Source organism: Panthera onca, chromosome E1 (assembly GCF_046562875.1).
Source record: "Panthera onca isolate mPanOnc1 chromosome E1, mPanOnc1 haplotype 2, whole genome shotgun sequence".
Lineage (NCBI taxonomy): Eukaryota > Metazoa > Chordata > Mammalia > Carnivora > Felidae > Panthera > Panthera onca.
In genome coordinates, this window is record NC_138352.1 from 18584183 (window position 1) to 18603779 (window position 19597).

The following is a 19597-nucleotide window of genomic DNA, read 5'->3' on the forward strand; positions in this document are numbered from 1 at the left end:
TCTATGCTCAAGGCTTAAGTACAGAGGGAAGAAAACAAATGACAATCTACTACGCTGGGGACACGAGGCTTTCTTTCTCTACCCCCGCCCCCCAGAGGAAGGCCAAGAAAGGTTTCAGAGAGGAGGTGGGCATTTTTTGAAGGGTGAACAGAAGTCTTCTGGTTTTCCAGATTGAGAGATTCGTACAGCAAAGGCACTCAGGAAAGAAATGACACCATGTGTTCTGGGTACAAGGAGTCAGGTATCGGGCCCCTGGGTGGCTCAGTGGGTTAAGCGTCCAATTTCGGCTCAGGTCATGATCTCCCGGTCTATGAGTTCCAGCCCCGCTATGGGCTCTGCACTGACAATTCAGAGTCTGCTTGGGATTCTCTTTCTGCCTCTCTTTCTCTGCCCCTGCCCCACTTGTGCTCACTCTCTCAAAATAAATCAATAAGCTTAAAAACAACCACCACCACCAAGGGGTTAGGTATTGCCTAGAACACGAGGGAAAAGAAGGGAAGGTGAGGCAGAGATAAGAAAAGCAGGAGTTTTCACTCTGAAAGGGGGTTTGAATTTGACGTGGGGGCAACAAGGAACCAGAGAGTTTGGGGGCAGGAGTGATGAGGTTGAACTTTTTTGCCTTGAACGCCGTCCTCCGCGGCAGGGAAAGGAAGGAGCAGGAGGTTAATGGTGGTCTGGACCAAGGCGGCAGCAAGGCAGGTGGAGAAAATCTGATGAATGTGAATTTAGGAGGTCAGCGCACCAAAGCTGGTAACGCACTGGATAAAGGCGGGAGGCGGGAAGGGGAGGAGGGGAAGGGGCAAGGGAGGAGGAAGCAAGCAGGACCTCCGGGATTCCCCCAGGAGTGACAGGGTGGCCAACGGGACCATCCACGGGGATGAAGAGGTCAGAAGGAAGAGCGGGTGTGGGCATGCTGATGATGCGAGCCGTCCGGCGCAGGCGGTAGCTGAGTACTGGGGTCCGGAGCTCCCGAAGGAGGCCTGGGCTGGATGTAACGAAGCCTTTCGGGGGCGGACCGGGGGGCCAGAGACGACTGTGCCCGGATCCGCTGCGGATCCTCGCTCGCCCCGCAGGTGGCGCTACAGCCACGCGCTTCGGGGACCCGAGGGCTGCGCCGCGCGTTCCGCGGAACGCGCGGCGCGCCAACACTAGGTCGCGCCCTCCTGGCTGGGGGTTCAGACCCGGAGCGGCCTCTGGAGAGCGTGTCCAAGTCGTCCACGCGGCCGGCACACTGGTGGCGGCTCGGGAACCTCAGGCTGGTGGCGTGACTGGTGTGACCAGCTGTCCCTCAGGCCGCCTCCAGGAGCCAGTGTGCCGAACGGGTGTAGGGGGAGGGGCCAGATAGGTGCAGGGGTGCACGGAAGGAGGACCTCCAGGCCCACACACGCCACCCTCTAGGAGCGGAATTTCCTGTCTCCCCCCCCCCCCCCCCGGGCCGTCCCCGCGTGGTTAGCGCGTCTCGGACCCTTTAAGGCTCCATCTCCCTGCCCTCCCCCGCCCGGGACAGGCCGGGACACCCGGGACCTGACATTTGGCATCTCCCAACGTGGGAGCTAAAAATAGCCGCGGGGGGGGGGGGGGTTACTCCAGGCCATTGCTCCCCAGCCACCCCGCGCGCCACCTCGCGCGCGCTGCGTCGGGCCGCCAGACTTCTCTCCCGGGCCAGCCTACCTGCCGCATCCCCTCCTCCCGGACCCCGCGGTCCCAACCCTCGGCGAAGGGCACCCAAGTCGCCTCTACGGCCCCAACCCCGGCTGCGGGGCGGAGTCTCCGCACGCGGCGAGGCGGGGCCGCTGTGTCCTGGGACCGGGTCTCCAAACTTGCCCGCGGGAGGCGGGCGGGAACCCGCGGGGCGTGTCCCGTCGGGCACGTCGGGGAGGCGTGGTCTCGCCGGCCCCACCCGCTCCCCGGTGCCAAATTCTAAACACGAGGCTTAGGGAGGGGCGTGGCCTTCTGGGGTGTGCGGGCTCCTGGCCAATGGGTGCTGCGAAGGGCGTGGCCCGTGGGGGCTGCGGGGGCTCTTCGGGTCTCTCCCCCCAGCCCCGCTGCGCCAGATCCCGGGGAGCCCGGCCGCTCTCTGCATCCTTGGCTCGCGGCAGTGGGTCCCGCCAGGCTCGCCCTCCGCGCGGTAGCTCCGGGACGCCCGTCGCCCCGCGCCCTCGGCCCGCCAGGCCGGGACCGCCGACCCCCAGTCGCCTCCCCGTTAACTGCTGCTCCCGCGCCTCCGGTTCTTGAGACAAGATGCCGTCGGGTTTCCAACAGATCGGCTCCGAAGTAGGGTTCAGCATGCGGGGGCGGGACGGGGGCACAGGGCCCTCTTTACTCGGGCTGGGGTCGCCTTTGGGGTCAGCTAGGGGGCGGTCCCTGCGCAGGCGCAGGGGGGAGGGTGGGGGGGTGGGGGTGGGGGCCTGGCTATTTATACCCCTGGGGGGCAACCCGTGACTGTGGGATTCCAGTCCTTCCAAGAGGCTGAGTGGGTCTCGGGGACAGTTCGGGGACACGGGCCACCACTGGATTTCCCGAGTCCAGGGTTCGCTCCCTTCTCCAGTACGAGGCGCGCTGCGCCGGGATCGGGGACACCCTGCCCTCGATCCAGCTTGAGAAAGCAGATCCAGGCGAGCCGTGCCCTCCTGGAGCTGTCCGTCTGTCCCGGCTCTCTCGGGAAATTTTTCGAGGACCGGAGGCTCTCCGTGGGCCCCCACCCCCACCCCTGGCCGTCCTCCAGGACGCTGAACTTTCCCTCAGCCCCACGGTTGGTGGAGGGGCTGAGGGGAGTGTCAGCCCCCCCCTCCCCCAGCTCAGGTTTCCGCCGAGAGACAGTCTGTACCGCCAGCGAGCGGCCACCACCGCCACCGCCCCCATCCCCTGGGCCTGGCTCCCCCAGACAGAAGCCGGGCACGGCCCCCCGCCCTTCGTCGGAGCCTGGAGGGGGAAGGGAGGCCGGGGCGGGGACAGAGAAGGCCACCCCAAGGGCCATATGCGGGGAGGAATGACCGCGATGTCCTTTTTGGAATTGTCTTTTGTTGAGCCTGTTGGGCGCCTCCGGGAGCCCGCTGAGGGAGCCCCCGGAGGGGGAGAGGAAAGAGGGCAGAGGCGGATGATAAGGCCCACTTCGCTTTATCAATCCAGCAGTGTCCAGAATACTGTTAACATTTGACTTTGACTTTCTGACTTTTACTGACAGGTAGGCAAAGCAGGCAACATCACCCCTACCCGCCCCGCCCCCCAACCCAGTGGAAACCTAGGCTCGGGGTGGGGAAGGGACTCACCCAAGGTCACCCAAATTCCAACTCAAGTCTTAAGGCCAAGCCTGTCCCAAGGTCACAGAGGAATGGTGAGGCCCGAGGTCCTCAAACATTTCTCAGCTTGCTGGACCCAAAGATCCAGTTTTGGTGGTGGTGTTTTTTTTTTTTTTTTTTTTCTTTTTCATGGCTGATCACTGTTGGGTTCTTTCTACTCCTGTTTACACTGAGATCTTTGCTCCATTCCTAATATGGCCCAGTTTCCCTCACCCAACATGTTGGATAGAACCCAGCATCTTAAAGCTCCGGCTGGGCCCGGGCCCCTGGAGGATAGAAAGGAAGCATGATTCTGTGTGACATGCCTCGTCTCTTCTTCTGCCTACCCAGGACGGGGAGCCCCCACGGCAGCGAGTAACTGGGACCCTGGTCCTCGCCGTGTTCTCTGCTGTGCTTGGCTCCCTCCAGTTTGGCTATAACATTGGGGTCATCAATGCCCCGCAGAAGGTGAGGGGTCTGTGGCTGGCAGAGTGTGGACTGTCTACACAAGGAGGGCAGGGGACAGCAAGGGACAGCAGAGGGAGACGTCTCTGCAGGCAGTCACTCTTACGCTGTCCCCCCAGGTGATTGAACAGAGCTACAATGAGACGTGGCTGGGGAGGCAGGGGCCGGAGGGACCCAGCTCCATCCCGCCAGGCACCCTCACCACCCTCTGGGCTCTGTCCGTGGCCATCTTTTCTGTGGGCGGCATGATCTCCTCTTTCCTCATTGGTGTCGTCTCTCAGTGGCTGGGAAGGTATGGGCCTGGAGGGCAGGGGTGAGGGACAGGACCAGGGGTCACAGCATGGCACCCTAACTTCCAGCCCCACTCTTTGCCCGTCAGGAAGAGGGCCATGCTGGTCAACAACATCCTGGCGGTGCTGGGGGGCACCCTCATGGGCCTGGCCAATGCTGCTGCGTCCTACGAGATGCTCATTCTGGGACGGTTCCTCATTGGCGCCTACTCAGGTACCGACGGGCGCCACGGCCCTGCCCAGTGCCCGGCTGTCTTGTCCGTTCACCATCACTGAACCTGCAGGGGGGAGTGGCCAGCTGCCCTCAGCCCTCTCTTCTTCCCTCTGCCCAGGGCTCACGTCGGGGCTGGTGCCCATGTACGTGGGGGAGATCGCCCCCACTCACTTGCGGGGTGCCTTGGGGACGCTCAACCAACTGGCCATCGTCATTGGCATTCTGATCGCCCAGGTGACTGGGCCAGGCCTTATGAGTGGCTGGGGGGGGCGGGGGGCTGAGGGGGGGCTCCGGGCTGAATGGCCTGTCCCGTTGCCCACCCTCGTTCCTCAGGTGCTGGGCTTGGAGTCCATGCTGGGCACGGCCACCCTGTGGCCACTACTGCTGGGCATCACGGTGCTGCCTGCCCTCCTGCAGCTGGTCCTACTGCCCCTGTGCCCGGAAAGCCCCCGCTACCTCTACATCAGCCGGAACCTGGAGGGGCCAGCCAGAAAGAGTGAGCCTGTGCCCCACCTTGCTCGGCCGCCCTCCCAGCCCCCCCCCCCAGGTCCCCTCCCTGCCCTCCCTGGTCCTGGTCCCCTCCCCGCCCTCCCAGACCCCCTCCCCGCCCGCCCTCCCTCTCAGGCCCCACCCTCCTCGCCCCCAGGCCTGAAGCGCCTCACGGGCTGGGCTGACGTGTCTGGAGCGCTGGCTGAGCTGAAGGAGGAGAAGCGGAAGCTGGAGCGGGAGCGGCCGCTGTCCCTGCTCCAGCTCCTGGGCAGCCGCACCCACCGGCAGCCCCTGGCCATCGCTGTCGTGCTGCAGCTGAGTCAGCAGCTCTCGGGCATCAACGCTGTACGCGAGTCGCAGCCTCCGGGAAGGGCAGGGGTCGGGGCCCGGCCCAAGAGGAGGGGAGAAGAAGGGCGCAGGCTCCCTGTGTTCAAACTCGGGTCGGTCGGGCTTGGTGTGGCCACCAGGGGAGGGAGGGACACCCCTGCCATCCCCTTCTCTTCTCCCCCGCTCCTAGGTGTTCTACTATTCAACCAGCATCTTCGAGACAGCAGGGGTAGGACGGCCAGCCTACGCCACCATAGGGGCCGGCGTGGTCAACACGGTCTTCACCTTGGTCTCGGTAACTGTGGGCGCCCACCATCGCCTTCGTGTCCCCCACGAGCCCCCACCCGCCCAGTCCCTCCCGCTCCTGTGCCCGGAGGCCCCCTGCCAAGCCGTGACTCTTCCTCACAGGTGTTCTTGGTAGAGCGCGCGGGGCGTCGGACCCTCCACCTCCTGGGCCTGGCGGGGATGTGTGGATGTGCCATCTTGATGACCATAGCTTTGCTGCTGCTGGTGAGGCCTGAGGAGGGGGAGGGAGCCAGCGGCCCAGCCCGAGGGCACCGCCCCGAGGAGCTCTGGGGCCAGCCTCGGGCCAGGACCATGGTCCGCATTCCCCTATGTTCCTTCACCTCTTCCTGCTCTGGGAGGAAGCTCAGGCAGAACCCTGGCAGCCAGGGAGGAGAGCCACTGTCTAGTTTTAGGAACAACAATTCCTAAGGACCCAGTTTGAGAACCAAGAGAGAACCAACTAGCTTTTCTTTTTTCTTTTCTTTTTTTTTTCTTTTTTTTTTTTTTGAGAGAGAGACGGGGAGAGAGCGCAAGCAGGGGAAGGGCAGAGCGAGAGGGAGAGAGAGAATCCCCGGCAGGTTCCACGCTGTCCGTGCAGAGCCCAATGCGGGGCTCGAACCCACAGAACCATGAGATCACGACCTGGGTCGAAATCAAGAGTCAGACGCTTGACGGACTGAGCCACCCAGGCGCCCGGAGAAGCGACCACCTTGATAGCTGGGAACGTAGAACATTCTCTCTGCCCTGAACGGAGTAGCAGTTGGGCAGCCGGCTGGATGTCAGTGGTCAGAAATGCTCCAAGACCTGTTCTAGCTTAGGGTGGCAGGCTCTTCCGTGAGCTGCTGGGAGGGGGAGATGTCAGCTCTCTGCACTGAGAGCAAAGGAAGATCCAGAAAGACGGGACCTGAATTCCTTCCTCTCCTTGCCCGTCCCCCAGGAGCGGGTTCCAGCCATGAGCTACGTCTCCATCGTGGCCATCTTCGGCTTTGTGGCATTCTTTGAGATTGGCCCTGGGCCCATCCCCTGGTTCATCGTGGCTGAGCTGTTCAGCCAGGGCCCCCGCCCGGCGGCCATGGCCGTGGCTGGTTTCTCCAACTGGACGTGCAACTTCATCATCGGCATGGGTTTCCAGTACATAGCGGTAGGTGCCCTGCCCCCGTCCCGCCTCCTACCCGGTAGGCCAGGGTGGGGCAGGTCCCCGCCAGCCCCCTTGCTTCCTCCAGCCCCCCCCCCATCCCCGACCCCAGGGTCGCTTTGGTGGACCACGTGGGCCCTGAAGACCACCTGCTCCACCAGAGTCGAAGGAGACGAGGGAGCTGAAGGGGTAACGACAGAAGGGCCTCCGAGCTGTGGTGTAACTGCAGAGTAACGCGCCCAGCTTCACGTCCACACTGCAGGTGGCTGGGGATCCAAGCTGAGCGGAAACGCTCTGGCCCTCACCATGGTAAAGACGGCGAAAGATTCCGAGAGAGGCTGGGGAACGGAGAATCCTTTCCTCCCTCCATTCTCGTTCCTGGTCGTTGCCCCTGCCCCATGGAGGAACCACCTGCTGTGTGTGTAGCAAACCCCCCCCCCCCGCCCTCCCCTCCGTCAACACCTCTTCCTCCGCCTGTCCAGGAGGCGATGGGTCCATACGTCTTCCTTCTGTTCGCCGTCCTTCTGCTCTGCTTTTTCACCTTCACCTTCCTAAGAGTGCCTGAGACCCGAGGCCGGACATTTGACCAGATCTCTGCCGACTTCCGCCGGACGCCCTCTCTCTTAGAGCAGGAGGTGAAGCCCAGCACGGAACTGGAGTACTTGGGGCCGGACGATGAGAATGACTGAGGGGCCTGGCAGGGGCGGGAGGGCCGTGCTCTCGCCCACCCCCACCCCCACCCAGACCCCCTCCTCACCTGTGCACTTTAACCCTCTCTTCCCTGTTACTTCCAGGGCTGAGGAGCCCCTGCAGCCTGGGGGGGGGGTCGGGAAGCTGGAGGGAAGGGCGGTCTTGGCAACGCCTCAGTCCCCTCGTGTGACTCGTGGTTTATTGATGTGGTGTGATTAGGCTGTGGCCGTCAGGGTGGGCCGTTCTCCCGTCTCGCCCCCTCCTTCCTCCGTGGCCCACCCCACCCACCCCCCACCCTCAGTTCCAGAAGACGTGGCTCCCTTGCTAGAGAAGGGGGGCTGCAGGGAGGGGAGGCCCAGGGACTGCTTAGTGGGCAGACTGAAGCAGAGAGGACCGGAGCCGTGGCCCCTGCCACCTCGGACTCGCCCTCCTCCTCTGGCACTTGGCTCTGAGCTCTTGCCTCATAGACTCTGGGCCAGGCGGTCCGGTTTCGACCCCTCCCCGAGGACGCCCCCTCCCAGGGCCTACGCTCCCCTCTCCTGGCAGGCTCAGCCCTCTGGGCCCAACCTTCTGGGGCAAGAGGGGAGCACGGGCCAACGCACGGGGAGAGGGGGCCCCGCTCTGGTCTCTTCTCCCGTCCCGAAGGGTGTTGCACCCACAAGCTTTTGACCAACTAAGGGAAAGAGGAATTTGAAAGGCGGCCTGTAAACGGGGTGGGAGGAGCCTTTCGATATTTTTGTATATGTTTGGAAAAGGGGCAGGGAGAAGGAACCAAAGGTCTGTTGTACGACGTGTATGTAGGAGACGCAGACATAAAGTCGCCATCCCAGACGCGCGTCCTGTCGTGGGGGTGCCCGAGGACCGGCTGGCAGCGAGCACAGCCCCCCTTCCCCCGCCGTCTCTCTCACCCTGCCTTAGCTCGAGGCCAAAGAATCCTCCATAGGCAGCCACTCCGCCCCCACTTCTGTTTCCAGTCATTGTTTTAAAAAACCCAAAACACACACCCGACGGTGGCGACACGGGGACTGAACCCGTGGCCCTGAGATCAAGAGTCACAGGCTCTACACCGAGCCTGCGGGGCGCCCCCAGTCATCGCTCTCATCGGCGGTAAATGAGCAGTAAGCTGGAGCCGAAAGTGCCAGAGCTGCTCTCAGGACTCTCCAGACCGTTCATCCCGCAGGAGACACGCCAGCCCCAGGTTACGGATGGGAAAGGGACTCTCACGGGCCAGAGACGCCAGGAGGAGGGCTCAAGGCCTGGCCTTGCCTCCCCTTCCACGGGGCCCTAGCAGGGATTCTCCACAGAAAAGAGGCAGAGACAAGACCACAGAAAAGCCTGTTTTCGTTTTTACTGGAGGCTCAGGTGGTACACGACGGTTCATAAAATGGCTTCAGAGGGACGGGCTGGAAGGGAGACGAAAAATAAACTGGGTGGGAAAGAAAACAACCAGGAGGAGGGAAGGGCCGGCTGGTTCCTTCTCAGCCTGATTCGGGGGAGGGCGGTGGGGCCTCTGAACAAGAAGGCTGGGTCCCTTCCCTCCACCCACGGTGGGAGGGAGAGAAAGCAAAAGGCGGTCGTTTTGCCCTCCTGAGTCTCAAGGAAAAGGGGAAAGCCGCCGTTTTGATGTCAGGAATTGGGGGAAGGGGGGAGGGGGTGCTGGGGGGGGGGGCAGGGCAGTTGGAAAAACTGGCAGATAACCTGAGAGAGAGAAACGGATAAAGCGTGAGTGGGGACTCCTCAGGCACAGCGCCCCACCGCCCGGCGCCCGGGGCCGCCGCTCACCAGATGTTAGCTCTACGTGTCCTTCGAGTGGGGGTCACTCCAGTATGGTGGTGGGGGGCTCCCCACTGTTGATGGGGGCTGAGGTCTAGAGAGAACAGGGGCGGTCAGCCCCCGACCCCAGCCTTCTCGCACCCTTTTTCTTTCCACTCCTCCCCAGCTCGCACCCACGAGCGGCCGCAGTGGCTCAAGCAGCACAAGAGAGGGGTCTGCAGGGGCTTGGGCTGGGGGTGGGGGGCACCTGGGCTGCGTGGCCTGGAGGATGGGGGGCCTTGCAGTCTGGGCTCTCTGGTTGAGGTGGGGGGCGGGGCTGGGTGAGCGGGAAGGGGAAGGGGGCGAGTGGGCCCCAGCCTCTTCTCTAACCTGCCCCCCACCCCCCAAGCGGCCCAGGTGCTCACCTCCGGGGCTGTGGGCTGCCTAGGTCCGGGCGGCTGCTGCCGCCGTCGCTGGAAGTAGGGGCGGTTTCGTGGGCGCTGGGGCTCGGGCCGGGACCCGTCCGCGGGGCCCTGGCTGGGCTTGGTCTCACCATCCCCACCTTCTGTGGTAGGCTGCTGGGGCGGCCTGGGGCGGAAAGGCCTGGGGAGAGGAGCAGGGGGGCCGTGGGGGGAGCAGGGACCCAATGTGCCCCACCTCCCTCCCTCCCTCCCTCCCGGGGCTCCCCCAGCAGAGGGGGACCATGGTGCCTCCCCATCCGGCGCCCCCGCCCCAGGAGCCAGGCTTCCGACGCTCTCCCCCACCGGGACCCTTATCAGCCATCACGGAGCTGCCAGCCCCTCACCGCCAGCTCCAGATTCTCCTAGAACTTGGCCCTTCCCAAGGCCGGACAGCAGAGGGAAGACAGCCCCAGAGAGGGACTCTCACCTTCGGTACCTAGGCCGGAATCTGGGTGGGGGGACCCGCTCGTCTCCCTGCTGTTGGTCCCCCTCCAATGGGGCTGTCTCTTTGGGCTCCACCCCATCGGTGCCCTAGGAACACACGAAGGCCTGGGGGAGCCTGGGGAACGAGGCCGCCCGGCGCCCGGCGTCGGCGGCCCTTCCCAGCCCTCCGGGGGTCTCTGTTCTCGCGGGCGCCCTTCCCGGGGTGGTAGCGGGTTCCACGTCCCCAGGCCCCCTCACCTCTATAGGCTGCTGCTGGTTGGGGGGCCGAGGGCCTCTCACAAAGCGCCGTCGGTAGAAGAAAGGGGGCGGGCGCCGCCGCCTGGGCCTCTGCCCGGAGTCCTCGGCGCGCTCCCCTTCGCTGCCTGGCTCCGTCCCGCCCGACGGGGCCTCGGCCACCATGGGCGGCGGGGCGGCCGGGCGCGGCCGGGGGATGAAGCGGCGGAACCGGCGTCGGTTGGGGGCGTAGCGGCTGCCCTTGACTGGCACGCCCCCCGGCCCAGTTACGTTCGCAGCTTCGGCGCCCTGGGGAGGGGGCGGGGAGCGCGCCGTGAGACCCTGGCCCAGCCACACGCGGTCCCGAACCTCCTTCCCCGCGTCCCGCTTCCCTCCGGCTCCTGCCTCCCCCGCGGAAGGAAAGAGCGGCTCCCGGACCCTCGGGGGTGGGGGCCGGACGACAGACGCCAGCAAGTGCTGGGTGCAGGACGGAGAAGCCCGGAGGTCACCGGGTGCGGGGCAGGGATGCGGTCTGGAGGCCCCGGGCTAACGGGCCCCGCCCCCCGCCGCCGCCCGAACCTTCTCTCCCTCCACGACATCGAACTCCACCGTCTCCCCGTCGCCCACGCTGCGCAGGAACTTCCTGGGGTTGTTTCTTTTAATGGCCGTCTGGGAGGGGAAAGGCCACGGGAAGGTGAGGGCAGCGGGCCCGCGGCCTCCCTCCCCCCTCCCCCCACCCCCGCCGGGTCCGCCACCCCATTTCTCGGTCTTCAGCACCTTCCTTCCTCGTGGCCGGGCCGCAGGGTGAGCGCCGAGGCAGGCCCAGCTTAGTGGGGGAGAAGCCGCGAACTAGGGCCTCCCGGCAGCCCGTGCCCTCAGCACCGCCCCAGGGCGCACTCCCTCCTCCCTTCGCCCCGCAGGGGTTTCCGAAAGGGAGGCCAGACACTAGAACTCAAGGCAGAACACACAGCGGAGGCGCCCGAAGTTGCAAAGTGGGTAAAACGCGCCGCGCCTCTCACCTGGGAGCTCCGGCCGCCTCGGCAGCGGTTCTCAAACTGGGGCCGCATCAGCATCACCTGGAGAGCTCGTTACAACAGGTGGGCGGGCTCCTCCCCGAACCGGACTGATTGGGCACGTCTGGGGTGGGGCCCGAGAACCTGGCCGCCAGGTGATGCTGCTGCCGCGGGGCCCACACTTTGAGAACCAGCGCACCCCAGTATCGCTAGCCTGTGTCCTTTCCCTCTGAACACTGCCTAGGATTCCTTCTTGTGTCAACGCGTCCCGATGTAGGTAGTGAGCATGCCGTGACCAGAGGGCAACAAGTTGCTTCTCACAAAGACACCCTGACACAAGTGGGGCCCATGGTGGTTAACACAGGCACCTGAGGCGGGTGGAGGGGGACCATTTCCTGCGGGGCACGCTGTGCGAGGGGAAGGCAGGAGAAACGCTGTGTGCTGCTAAGGATTACGGCACGGGCCTTCCAGGAGAGGGTGGGTTCTCCCCCCACCCAAAGACGACCCAGCACTTACCTGGTGAACAAAGACATCCTCCTTGGTGTCATTCCTACAGAACAGGAGGGGTTGTTAGGGGGGGTGACCTTGGTGAGGCCTCCCGAGCTGCCTAGTCCTCAAAGCAGCAGGCCAGCATCCCCTGGCTTCTTGGGGGTACACAGGACCCATGGGGTGACAGGAGCTGGAAGCTCCAAAAACCTCCCTGAAAAGCATGGGCTTTGTAAGGGCGGGGGGGGGGGGGTGCAAAGTCACCTTGAAGCAGCTGGGCCAGCTCTTACCTGCCGAGGACGCAACTCTCCACCCCAGGGGCACCATAGGACCTGGCAGGACTGGGTGTAACTGTCCCTGGCCAGCACCCCCTCTGTTCCAACCCCCATCCCGGCTGGAAAATCCCCGTGTCTTCCCTCCTACAGTCAAGGAGGAAGGTGGGGTGCGGGCGGAGAATATGTCTGAGAAGGGGACAACTTGTCAAGAGCCTGCTCTGAACATCCCCAAGACTTTATTCTCGCCCTCAGCCCAGAGGGGAACCCCAGGGTCAGGCCCCCACTCAACACACCCAGGGACCAAGGGTGAGAAACAAGATCATACTCGATCCTTCTCTCTGCCTGCTCGCCAGTTACCCCAGTTTAGCCTAGCATCCCACGGCGGGGAGGGGAGAACGCAAAGGTTTTCCTTCAGAACCTCCCGGGAGTCCTCAGTTTCCAGAATTAGGGAGGGATCCTTCCCTAGATCAAATGTTCTAGCTTTAAAGCACTGGGATCTGTACAAAGGTCAGCCTGCTAAGAGGGAACTGGGGCCTCCCAGGAGGGCTGGGCTGGGCAGGGTGCCCGGGCTGGGGAAGGGCCCGCTGGGGGAGACCTGGCTCTGCTCACAATCAGCCACCACAGTCGCTCCCAGCAGCCCAACCGAAGAGAAGCAGCAGCAGCCGCCTCTGTCTGCGGGGGCTGGCTTCCTGCCTCGGCCCCAGCCCCCAGCCGGCACCGGCCTCCGGCCCGGCCCGGCCCGTCAGGTGGGGGATTCAAACGAGCCAGCAGCCCTTTCTAAGGGCCGTGAGTCAGGGGACCGTTCTGGGAAACGAGTGAGGACCCCAGCCCCGAGCCCCGAGGCGCAGACAGCAGGTACATTCGGCCCCAGAGGTGAAGCAAACCAAAGCACAAGGTGAGACAGACGAGCAGCAGGAGGCCCGGAGCCAGGTTGGCCAAGTTCCTAGATCATTAACTCTCTGCCGCCCTTGAAGATTCCGAGGCGGCTCCATGGCGCCCACGTTTGTGCTGTGGTTAAAGACTTTCAAGCAGCATCAGCTGGACACTGCAACCACGTGCCTCGGCAGGGGGAGAGACGGGGCTGGGAAGGTGTCCAGCCCCACAGGCCAGTCTGGAAAACACCAGTCCCCCCACCCCCACCTGGGGTTCTCAGATACCTGTTGATGAATCCGTAACCGTTCCGGACGTTGAACCATTTGACGGTGCCCAGGACCTGGATGGCTGCCAGGCAGAAGCGCAGTGGGGACAAGAAGATGGGGGGAAGAGAGAGAGTTGGACTCAGTTTGGAGGCACTCCAGATCCAACCCACCTCGCCATGACCTATGAAGCTCCACTTGAAGCCACCAGTGGTGGCTTCGAGGCAATCCTGACCCGGTTCCCCCACATTGAAGCGCCCGTACAGCAGGGCTCAGGCTTTCATGACCCTTCTAACCCTAACCCTAACCCTCGTGAGCTACAAATCCGGGTCCTTCACCTAGAACTAGGTACGCACCAGGCCCACCAAGTCCTGCCCTAGGGGTTCCTAGCGCACCTGCTGCCCGGGCTGAGTCAACCAGGCCAAGTCTCCCGCCGCGGGGACGTGCCCCGGACCCTAGCTGGACATACCCACCGCGCCCTTGCTGCCAGGGAGGCGCGGCAGGACTTCCCACCAGGGGAACACGCTTGGGTCAGCTGCCCCCAGCCCAGCTAGTCCTTTGAGCCTCCGGGGCCAGGCCCGCCTTCGGCTTTCTGGGTTCCGTGGGCTCCACGACACCCCTCCCCCAGCCCGTCGACACCCGCAGAGCCGCTCTGGCACGCGCCCCCCCTCACCCAGCACCGGCTTGTCCGCCTGACTCCGGGCCGGGGGCGCGGGGGTCCCCGAGGCTGCCGTCGCCGGGTTGCCCGGGGTGCGGGGACCCTGCGCCGAGGGGGTCCCGGCAGCGGGGCCCGAGGCGGCTCCGACCCCGCCGCCTGCCCCGCCGCCTGCCTTCTGTGGCTCCCCCGCGGGCACCGGTACCACCACCGCCACCACCCCTGCCGCCGTCGCGGGCACCGTCGCCGCGGTCGCCACTGCTGCCGCCTCCGCCTCGCTCATCCCGCCGGGTCCAGTACCGGCCCCCGCCGCCGCCGCCGCCACCGCCTCCTCCGCCGCCGCCACCGCCCCGGCCCCTCCCCCCGGCTCGCAAACCCGTCGCCCCGCTCAGTCCTCGCGCCCCGAGCCTCGCCCGCGCGCCGGCAGCGGGCCCCGGGACGAGGCCAATCGCAGCCCGCAGCCGCGGCGCGCGCCGGCCCCGCCTGCCGCCCCCGGGCCAATCCCAGCGGAGCAGCCCCCCGCCCCGGCCCGCACGCCGGCCACGCCTCCCGGGCTTCGCAAGGAGGCCGAGACCCGGGCTCGCCACCTCGTAAGTACACCTGGGCCCCGCCCCGAGGCCGTCACGTGACCTCCCCGCCCCAGCCCATTGGCCGACGGCCCCTTTCCCCTCCCCCTCCGCCCCTTTCCACCGGCCGCGGGAAATCAAACGGGCTGGTCGCGCCCCAACCGCCACCTGGCCTGTGCGCGCAGGGCGGGGCGGGGGGGCGCAGCTTCGGGGTTGCCCCTGACGACCCGGGTGCGCGGCCGGCAGCCTCCGCTCTGGCCGCGCGCCGCACCGCTCATCTCCGCCCTCGAGACGGCACGTGCCCGCACACCGCCACCTCCCGGCCCGGGGGATGCCCCGCACGCCCCGGGCCGGGGTCCCCGCCCGCCGAGCGAGCCTCCATGCGCCGCGGAAGAACGACTCTCCCAGCTCGCAATCGCTCCCACTTTTATTTTTGAGGTGGGACGCACGGAGAGCGGAATGCACGACTCCGTTGTCCGCGCAGTCAGCGCCCTAAAGGAGAGAGCTCCCCCCGAGCCCTTTCCAGGCATCCCCAGCCTCCCCAAGGACCGTCGCCGCCGCGATGTCCAGGTCCCCGCAGCCTCCCCCGCCTTCCTTCTTTGCCTGCACCTGCGCTTGCCGCCACCAAGAACGCACCTCCGTGATTTGCAGGGCAACCTTTTCAAGTACCGGCTGACCTATCCCTCCTCACCATCACGTCATCCTTTCCTTTCCTCGGGGCGTTTTTGAAAATATGAGCGTACCTCGCCCTGTGCCCCCGCTGCGCTGGACGGAGCTGGTGGGCGTGCCTGACGCCTGCAGCACTGCCTGGCACAACGTGGACGCTCACTTGTTCCTTGAGTAATCGGATGGTCCCCGTTGCACAGATGGGAAGACTGAGGCCCCGGCGCGAAGCTTGCCCCGGGTTTCCCCGGAGCCCGGGTGCTCGGCCCGGAGCTGCGATCTCCCTCCCAGAGTAGTGCGGCTCCAGAGTCGCTCCTCCCGAGGGCCCCGCCCCCGCTGCCGGACCCGGGCAGCGCGTATTTTTAGCCGGGACGGTGCGCGTGGACCAGCCTTCGTGCCCCTACGCGCCGCGGGCCCCAAGCGCGCCTCTCCAGCCCCGGGGTCCGCGCCAGGCTCGGCGGCGGCTCTCCGGCGGCCGTCCTCCAATCCCGGTCCCGGCGCGCCCTCTGCCGGCCGCTCCCGGAGGCGCCGGCGCCGCCTTCCTCGCCGTCCTGCCACCTGCGGCTTACTCCGCCCGCCCCACCCCTCCGGCCCTGTCCGGGGCGACAGTTCTGTGTCCCCGCGCAGCCGGCACCGCGGATAGAAGAAGAGAAAAAAGCGGGAGAACAATTAAATCAAGAGGCAAGGCCGCGAAGGATGCAGAAATGACCACTCTCCCTCGGACTGTTAAGGACCCGTGTACCTGTGTCCAGCCCCGAGATCGAGGCACGCAGAAGAGGGCAGGGCTGGAGCAAGGCGAGCAGGAGACCTCCCAGTGCAGCAGAGGAAGCACGCAGAAGGTACAGAGAGAGTGCAGGTGTGGGCTGGTTAAACGGTGACAGGAGAGGAAGCTCAGGAAAGATGAGCCCTGTTTGCGGTAAGAGTTTTTAAGAAAAGATGTCAGGAGACCCCTGGGTGAGGGCGCTGAGGGGCAGGCGCCTGGCGACAGGAAACGACGCTTACTCCTACGACAGTAACATCCTCCCTATCCCCACGGGCAGGAATTAGCTGCCACCGAGAGAAGCAGTTAATTTCCCTGTTGAGTTGAAGGGTCTGCACGGGTGATTTTCTGGGCATTTACAGACGTTTAGGGGCTTGAGGTAGCCAGGGCTCTGGGCACCCCGGCAAAAAGGGTCCTCCTTTGTCGCTCTCTCTCCGTTTGCCCCCGTCCACTTGAAGTTCACTGCCTCGCCCGTCTCGTTCTCGGGTGTAAAACCAAACAAAACGCGAAAACCAACGCCTCCTTCACTGTGGCCCTTTGCGGCTCCTGCAGAGAAGATGTGCGGTGTGGAATGGAGACGCCGTTTGAAAGATTTAAGAGCCGGTGCCAAATCCGCATGGCGACACACGTCTCCTCGCAGCCCAAACCAGAGCTTCCGCCCTCTCCCCTCTAACACCTGCTCGATCGCGCTCTCTCTCTCTCTCTCTCTCTCCTCGGCCGCTCCAGAAAGTGCCCCAGACCCCGCGGCCTTCTCTTCGCCTGTCGACTCTTCCGCGGCCTTTGCCTCCCTCTTCCCCTCCTTCCAAGCTCTGCTAGGACTGCCAGATCCTTGACCTTTTCTCCGCCCTCTGCCTGTCTCCTTGTCCCATCTGCCGCATCGGATATTATTTACACGTCCTTCTTGAAACTTCCTCCTTGTCTTGTTGGGTTTTTTTGGTTTTGGGTTTTTGGGTTTTTTTTTACCCGAGAGCAGTAAGAGTTGAGATTTTTTTTTTTTTAGCACCTAACTATGTGCGACACACTGTGCTAAGCAGCCTAGGTGACTTCGGTCATTAATTCCTCACGGCAACCCTGGGGAGTGGGTACTATTGTCATTGTACCCGCTCTTCAGATAAGGAGACTGAGGCAGAGTGGAGGTAAGCCAGCAGCCCAAGACCACACAGCTCGGGAACCGGCCAAGCGGGGGGTTCAGACGCAGAGCAGCCTGACTCCAGGACCTTTCTTCTGAGTCACCAGCCTCCTGCCACCGCGCTGGGACTACACTTTTCCACCTTCCTCCTCCCCTCTAGTACTTTCCACATGTCAGGCTCTTCCTTCCCAACCAAATGTCTCCAGAGGCCGCCTGCATCACGCAGGCTCTGCTCTTCCCCAGGCCCGGCGTTCGGGACCGGCGTTGACGTCGGTCGCACTACCTCGTTCGACGGACCCTTGCTTGCCCCCGTTCCTCCGCCTCCGTCCACGGGGCAGAGGCCCACGGAGACCGTTTGGCTCTCAGATTTCTTCAGGGACTCCTCAGCCTCTCCCTCGCCCCTTCCTCAAGGTCAGAGCCCCCCAGTTCTTCTCTTCTTCTGACTCTGTGACCCCTCCCATGGAGGCCCCTCCACCCCCCTGCTTCAAATATGACCTGTTAGGAGTCTAAGCATCTTAAGCATCGAGCTTGTGGCATTTCGTTAATGCCACACCTAGGGAGGCAAAGACAACCCGAACCCAGTGACCCCCCCCCCCCCCAGCCCGTGCCTCCGGCCCGGACCACCTGAGCCCCAGACCCACGATCGCCAGCTGCCAGCGGGAAATCTCCAGGACCCCTGTCTGGGGAAAAGGCTCCACCATATCGGGGCGCAGAGATGTGAACCCCACCGCCCCCACCTGGTTCACACCGTCGGCATCTCTCACCCACATCAGCTCAGTGGCCTCCCCCCTACGTGGTTTCCTCGCCCTCAGAACTGCCCTCTCCAGTCCATTTTGCACAGTGGACCTCACAGCAGCTTAGCCTGTCCCACCGCCGTCCCGCTGCCCTGCTTGATTTCCACCGTAGTATTTATTCGTACCTGATATTTGCTTGTTTGTAATTTGTAAGCTTGGGATCTTGTCTGTCTTGTCTGTCTTGTCCACTGCTGTATTCTCAGTGCCTCAAACTGTACCCAACACATAGTAGGTGACCGGTAACTACTTGACTGGGTAAATGAAGGCAGCCAGAAACATCTTTTATTATTATAAGTTTTTTTTTTTAATTTTTTTTAACGTTTATTTATTTTTGAGACAGAGAGAGACAGAGCATGAACGGGGGAGGGGCAGAGAGAGAGGGAGACGCAGAATCGGAAGCAGGCTCCAGGCTCCGAGCCGTCAGCACAGAGCCCGACGCGGGGCTCGAACTCAGGGACCGCGAGAGCATGACCTGAGCTGAAGTCGGACGCTTAACCGACTGAGGCACCCAGGCGTCCCTTAAGTTTATTTTATTTTGAGAGAGAGAGCACGAGCAGGGAAGGGGCAGAGAGAGGAGGAGAGAGAGAACCCCAAGCTGGCTCTGCTCTGTCGGCACAGAGCCCGATGCGGGGCTCGAACCCACCAACCGGAAGATCATGCGTGACCTGAGCGGAAGCCGAGAGGCGGACGCTTAACTGACTGAGCCACCCCGGCGCCCTCCAAAACATCTTTCTGAAATGCATTTTGGTTTTCGCGATGCTCAGGCACCTTCCACGTGCACATTGTCAATGGCCAGCACCTCATCCGCGGGGCACACGACACAAAGAGATTCCTTTCCTGGAAACGGGGAGGCCCCCCGGGCGTCCGTCGCCGGGCGCGTGCTGGGTAAAACGTGGTAGGTGTCCACCCGGAATGTCATGCAGCACTGAGAAGTGACCCCGGGACAGGCTCTGTGCTCTGTGACAACACGGACGGACCCTCACAACACGGCCCTTAGAGAAAAAAGAATAGGAAACCAAACGAGAAAGACCACAGTCTCACTTACTTAAGAAAAACACAGCCCCACAAACAACAAGTCACATCTGGTCAGAATACGTAAAAACCAGAAGGGAGGGGCGCCTCGGTGGCTCAGTCGGTTGAGCGTCCGCCTCTCGATTTCGGCTCAGGTCATGATCTCCCGGTTCGTGGGACCGAGCCCCACATCAGGCTCTGCACTGACAGCGTGGAGGCTGCCTGGGATTCTCTCTCTCTCTCTCTCTCTCTCTCTCTGCTTCTCCCCTGCTTGCGCCCTCTCTCTCTTATAATAAACTCTAAAGAGATATACAACGGCACGATTCCCTACAGAAAGGCAGGGTAGAAGGGGGTGAGAGGTTAACAAAATAACCAAGCAAACTTACGAACGAATGAATGAAATACTCTATTCTGCCGTGACTTCTCATTAAAGGCTCACGGGTGACATTCAAACACCCAAGGTGAACTTAGCTCTAAAGACCCACCATCCAGCCCTCTCTCTTCCTGTTGCCAATGAGTCTCTACTCACCCCGGCCCCTCACCCCCTCCTGACGGGTCCTCCCATTGTCTGAATGGGCCGATACAGCAGCCACTAGCGACCTGTGGCCATTTGAGTCCAGTTAAAATGAAATGAAAGGGGCGCCTGGGTGGCTCGTCGGTTAAGCGCCTGACTTCGGCTCAGGTCATGATCTCACGGTCCGTGAGTTCGAGCCCCGCATCGGGCTCTGTGCTGACAGCTCAGAGCCTGGAGCCTGTTTCAGATTCTGTGTCTCCCTCTCTCTCTGCTCCTCCCCTGTTCATGCTCTGTCTCTCTCTGTCTCAAAAATAAATAAACGTTAAAAAAAAAAATTAAAAAAAAATAAATAAATAAAATGAAATGAAATACGAAATCCACATTCGGCTCGGGGACAGGGACGGAACACGGCTGCGGAACACTTCTGTCGTCACGGAGAGTTCTAGCAGGCAACGCGGCTGCACGTGCTTCTCTGTACATCGCAGCTTCCGTGACGCTAAATCTGTCCCCAAAGCCCAGGGATTCCTGCCTTAATTTCACGGACACTTACGG

General features: G+C 63.3%; 2 protein-coding genes and 1 long non-coding RNA gene across 4 annotated transcripts; 2 read left to right on the plus strand and 1 right to left on the minus strand.

Moving 5' to 3' along the window:
* Window positions 1–1999: 1999 nt before the first annotated feature.
* Window positions 2000–8004, plus strand: SLC2A4 (solute carrier family 2 member 4). The gene is made up of 11 exons (XM_060647469.3): window positions 2000–2274; window positions 3630–3746; window positions 3863–4035; window positions 4123–4247; window positions 4366–4481; window positions 4581–4743; window positions 4894–5081; window positions 5254–5358; window positions 5472–5573; window positions 6286–6489; window positions 6966–8004. The coding sequence occupies exons 1-11, from the start codon at window positions 2242–2244 to the stop codon at window positions 7170–7172; spliced, it is 1533 nt and encodes a 510-aa protein (XP_060503452.3). The 5' UTR covers window positions 2000–2241; the 3' UTR covers window positions 7173–8004.
* Window positions 8005–8497: 493 nt separating this feature from the next.
* Window positions 8498–13948, minus strand: YBX2 (Y-box binding protein 2). Of its 2 annotated transcripts, none has more exons than XM_060647471.2 (9): window positions 13627–13948; window positions 12975–13038; window positions 11573–11606; window positions 10623–10712; window positions 10068–10352; window positions 9814–9917; window positions 9351–9528; window positions 8956–9040; window positions 8498–8576 (listed from the first exon to the last, which is right to left on the minus strand). In XM_060647471.2, exons 1-8 carry the CDS (start codon window positions 13889–13891, stop codon window positions 8990–8992), a joined length of 1071 nt encoding a protein of 356 aa, XP_060503454.1. In that variant the 5' UTR covers window positions 13892–13948; the 3' UTR covers window positions 8498–8576; window positions 8956–8989. The 2 variants fall into 2 exon arrangements, with proteins under 2 accessions (XP_060503454.1, XP_060503453.1); XM_060647470.3 differs by having other exon boundaries at window positions 8498–8871.
* A 91-nt stretch (window positions 13949–14039) lies between these two features.
* On the plus strand, window positions 14040–16508 carry LOC132688405 (uncharacterized). The gene is made up of 2 exons (XR_009614517.3): window positions 14040–15676; window positions 16056–16508. It is a non-coding gene; the product is annotated as an uncharacterized LOC132688405 (long non-coding RNA).
* Window positions 16509–19597: the final 3089 nt, after the last annotated feature.

Coding starts and splice junctions, on each gene's coding strand:
- SLC2A4 (XM_060647469.3), top strand. CDS start 2,242: ATGCCGTCGGGTTTCCAACAGATCGGCTCCGAA. Junction 4,036..4,122: donor GTCTCTCAGTGGCTGGGAAG/GTATGGGCCTGG, acceptor TTTGCCCGTCAG/GAAGAGGGCCATGCTGGTCA. Junction 4,744..4,893: donor GGAGGGGCCAGCCAGAAAGA/GTGAGCCTGTGC, acceptor CCTCGCCCCCAG/GCCTGAAGCGCCTCACGGGC.
- YBX2 (XM_060647471.2), bottom strand. CDS start 13,891: ATGAGCGAGGCGGAGGCGGCAGCAGTGGCGACCGCGGCGACGGTGCCC. Junction 13,039..13,626: donor GGCGGACAAGCCGGTGCTGG/GTGAGGGGGGGC, acceptor TCTGCCTGGCAG/CCATCCAGGTCCTGGGCACC. Junction 10,353..10,622: donor ATGTCGTGGAGGGAGAGAAG/GTTCGGGCGGCG, acceptor CCCCCTCCCCAG/GGCGCCGAAGCTGCGAACGT.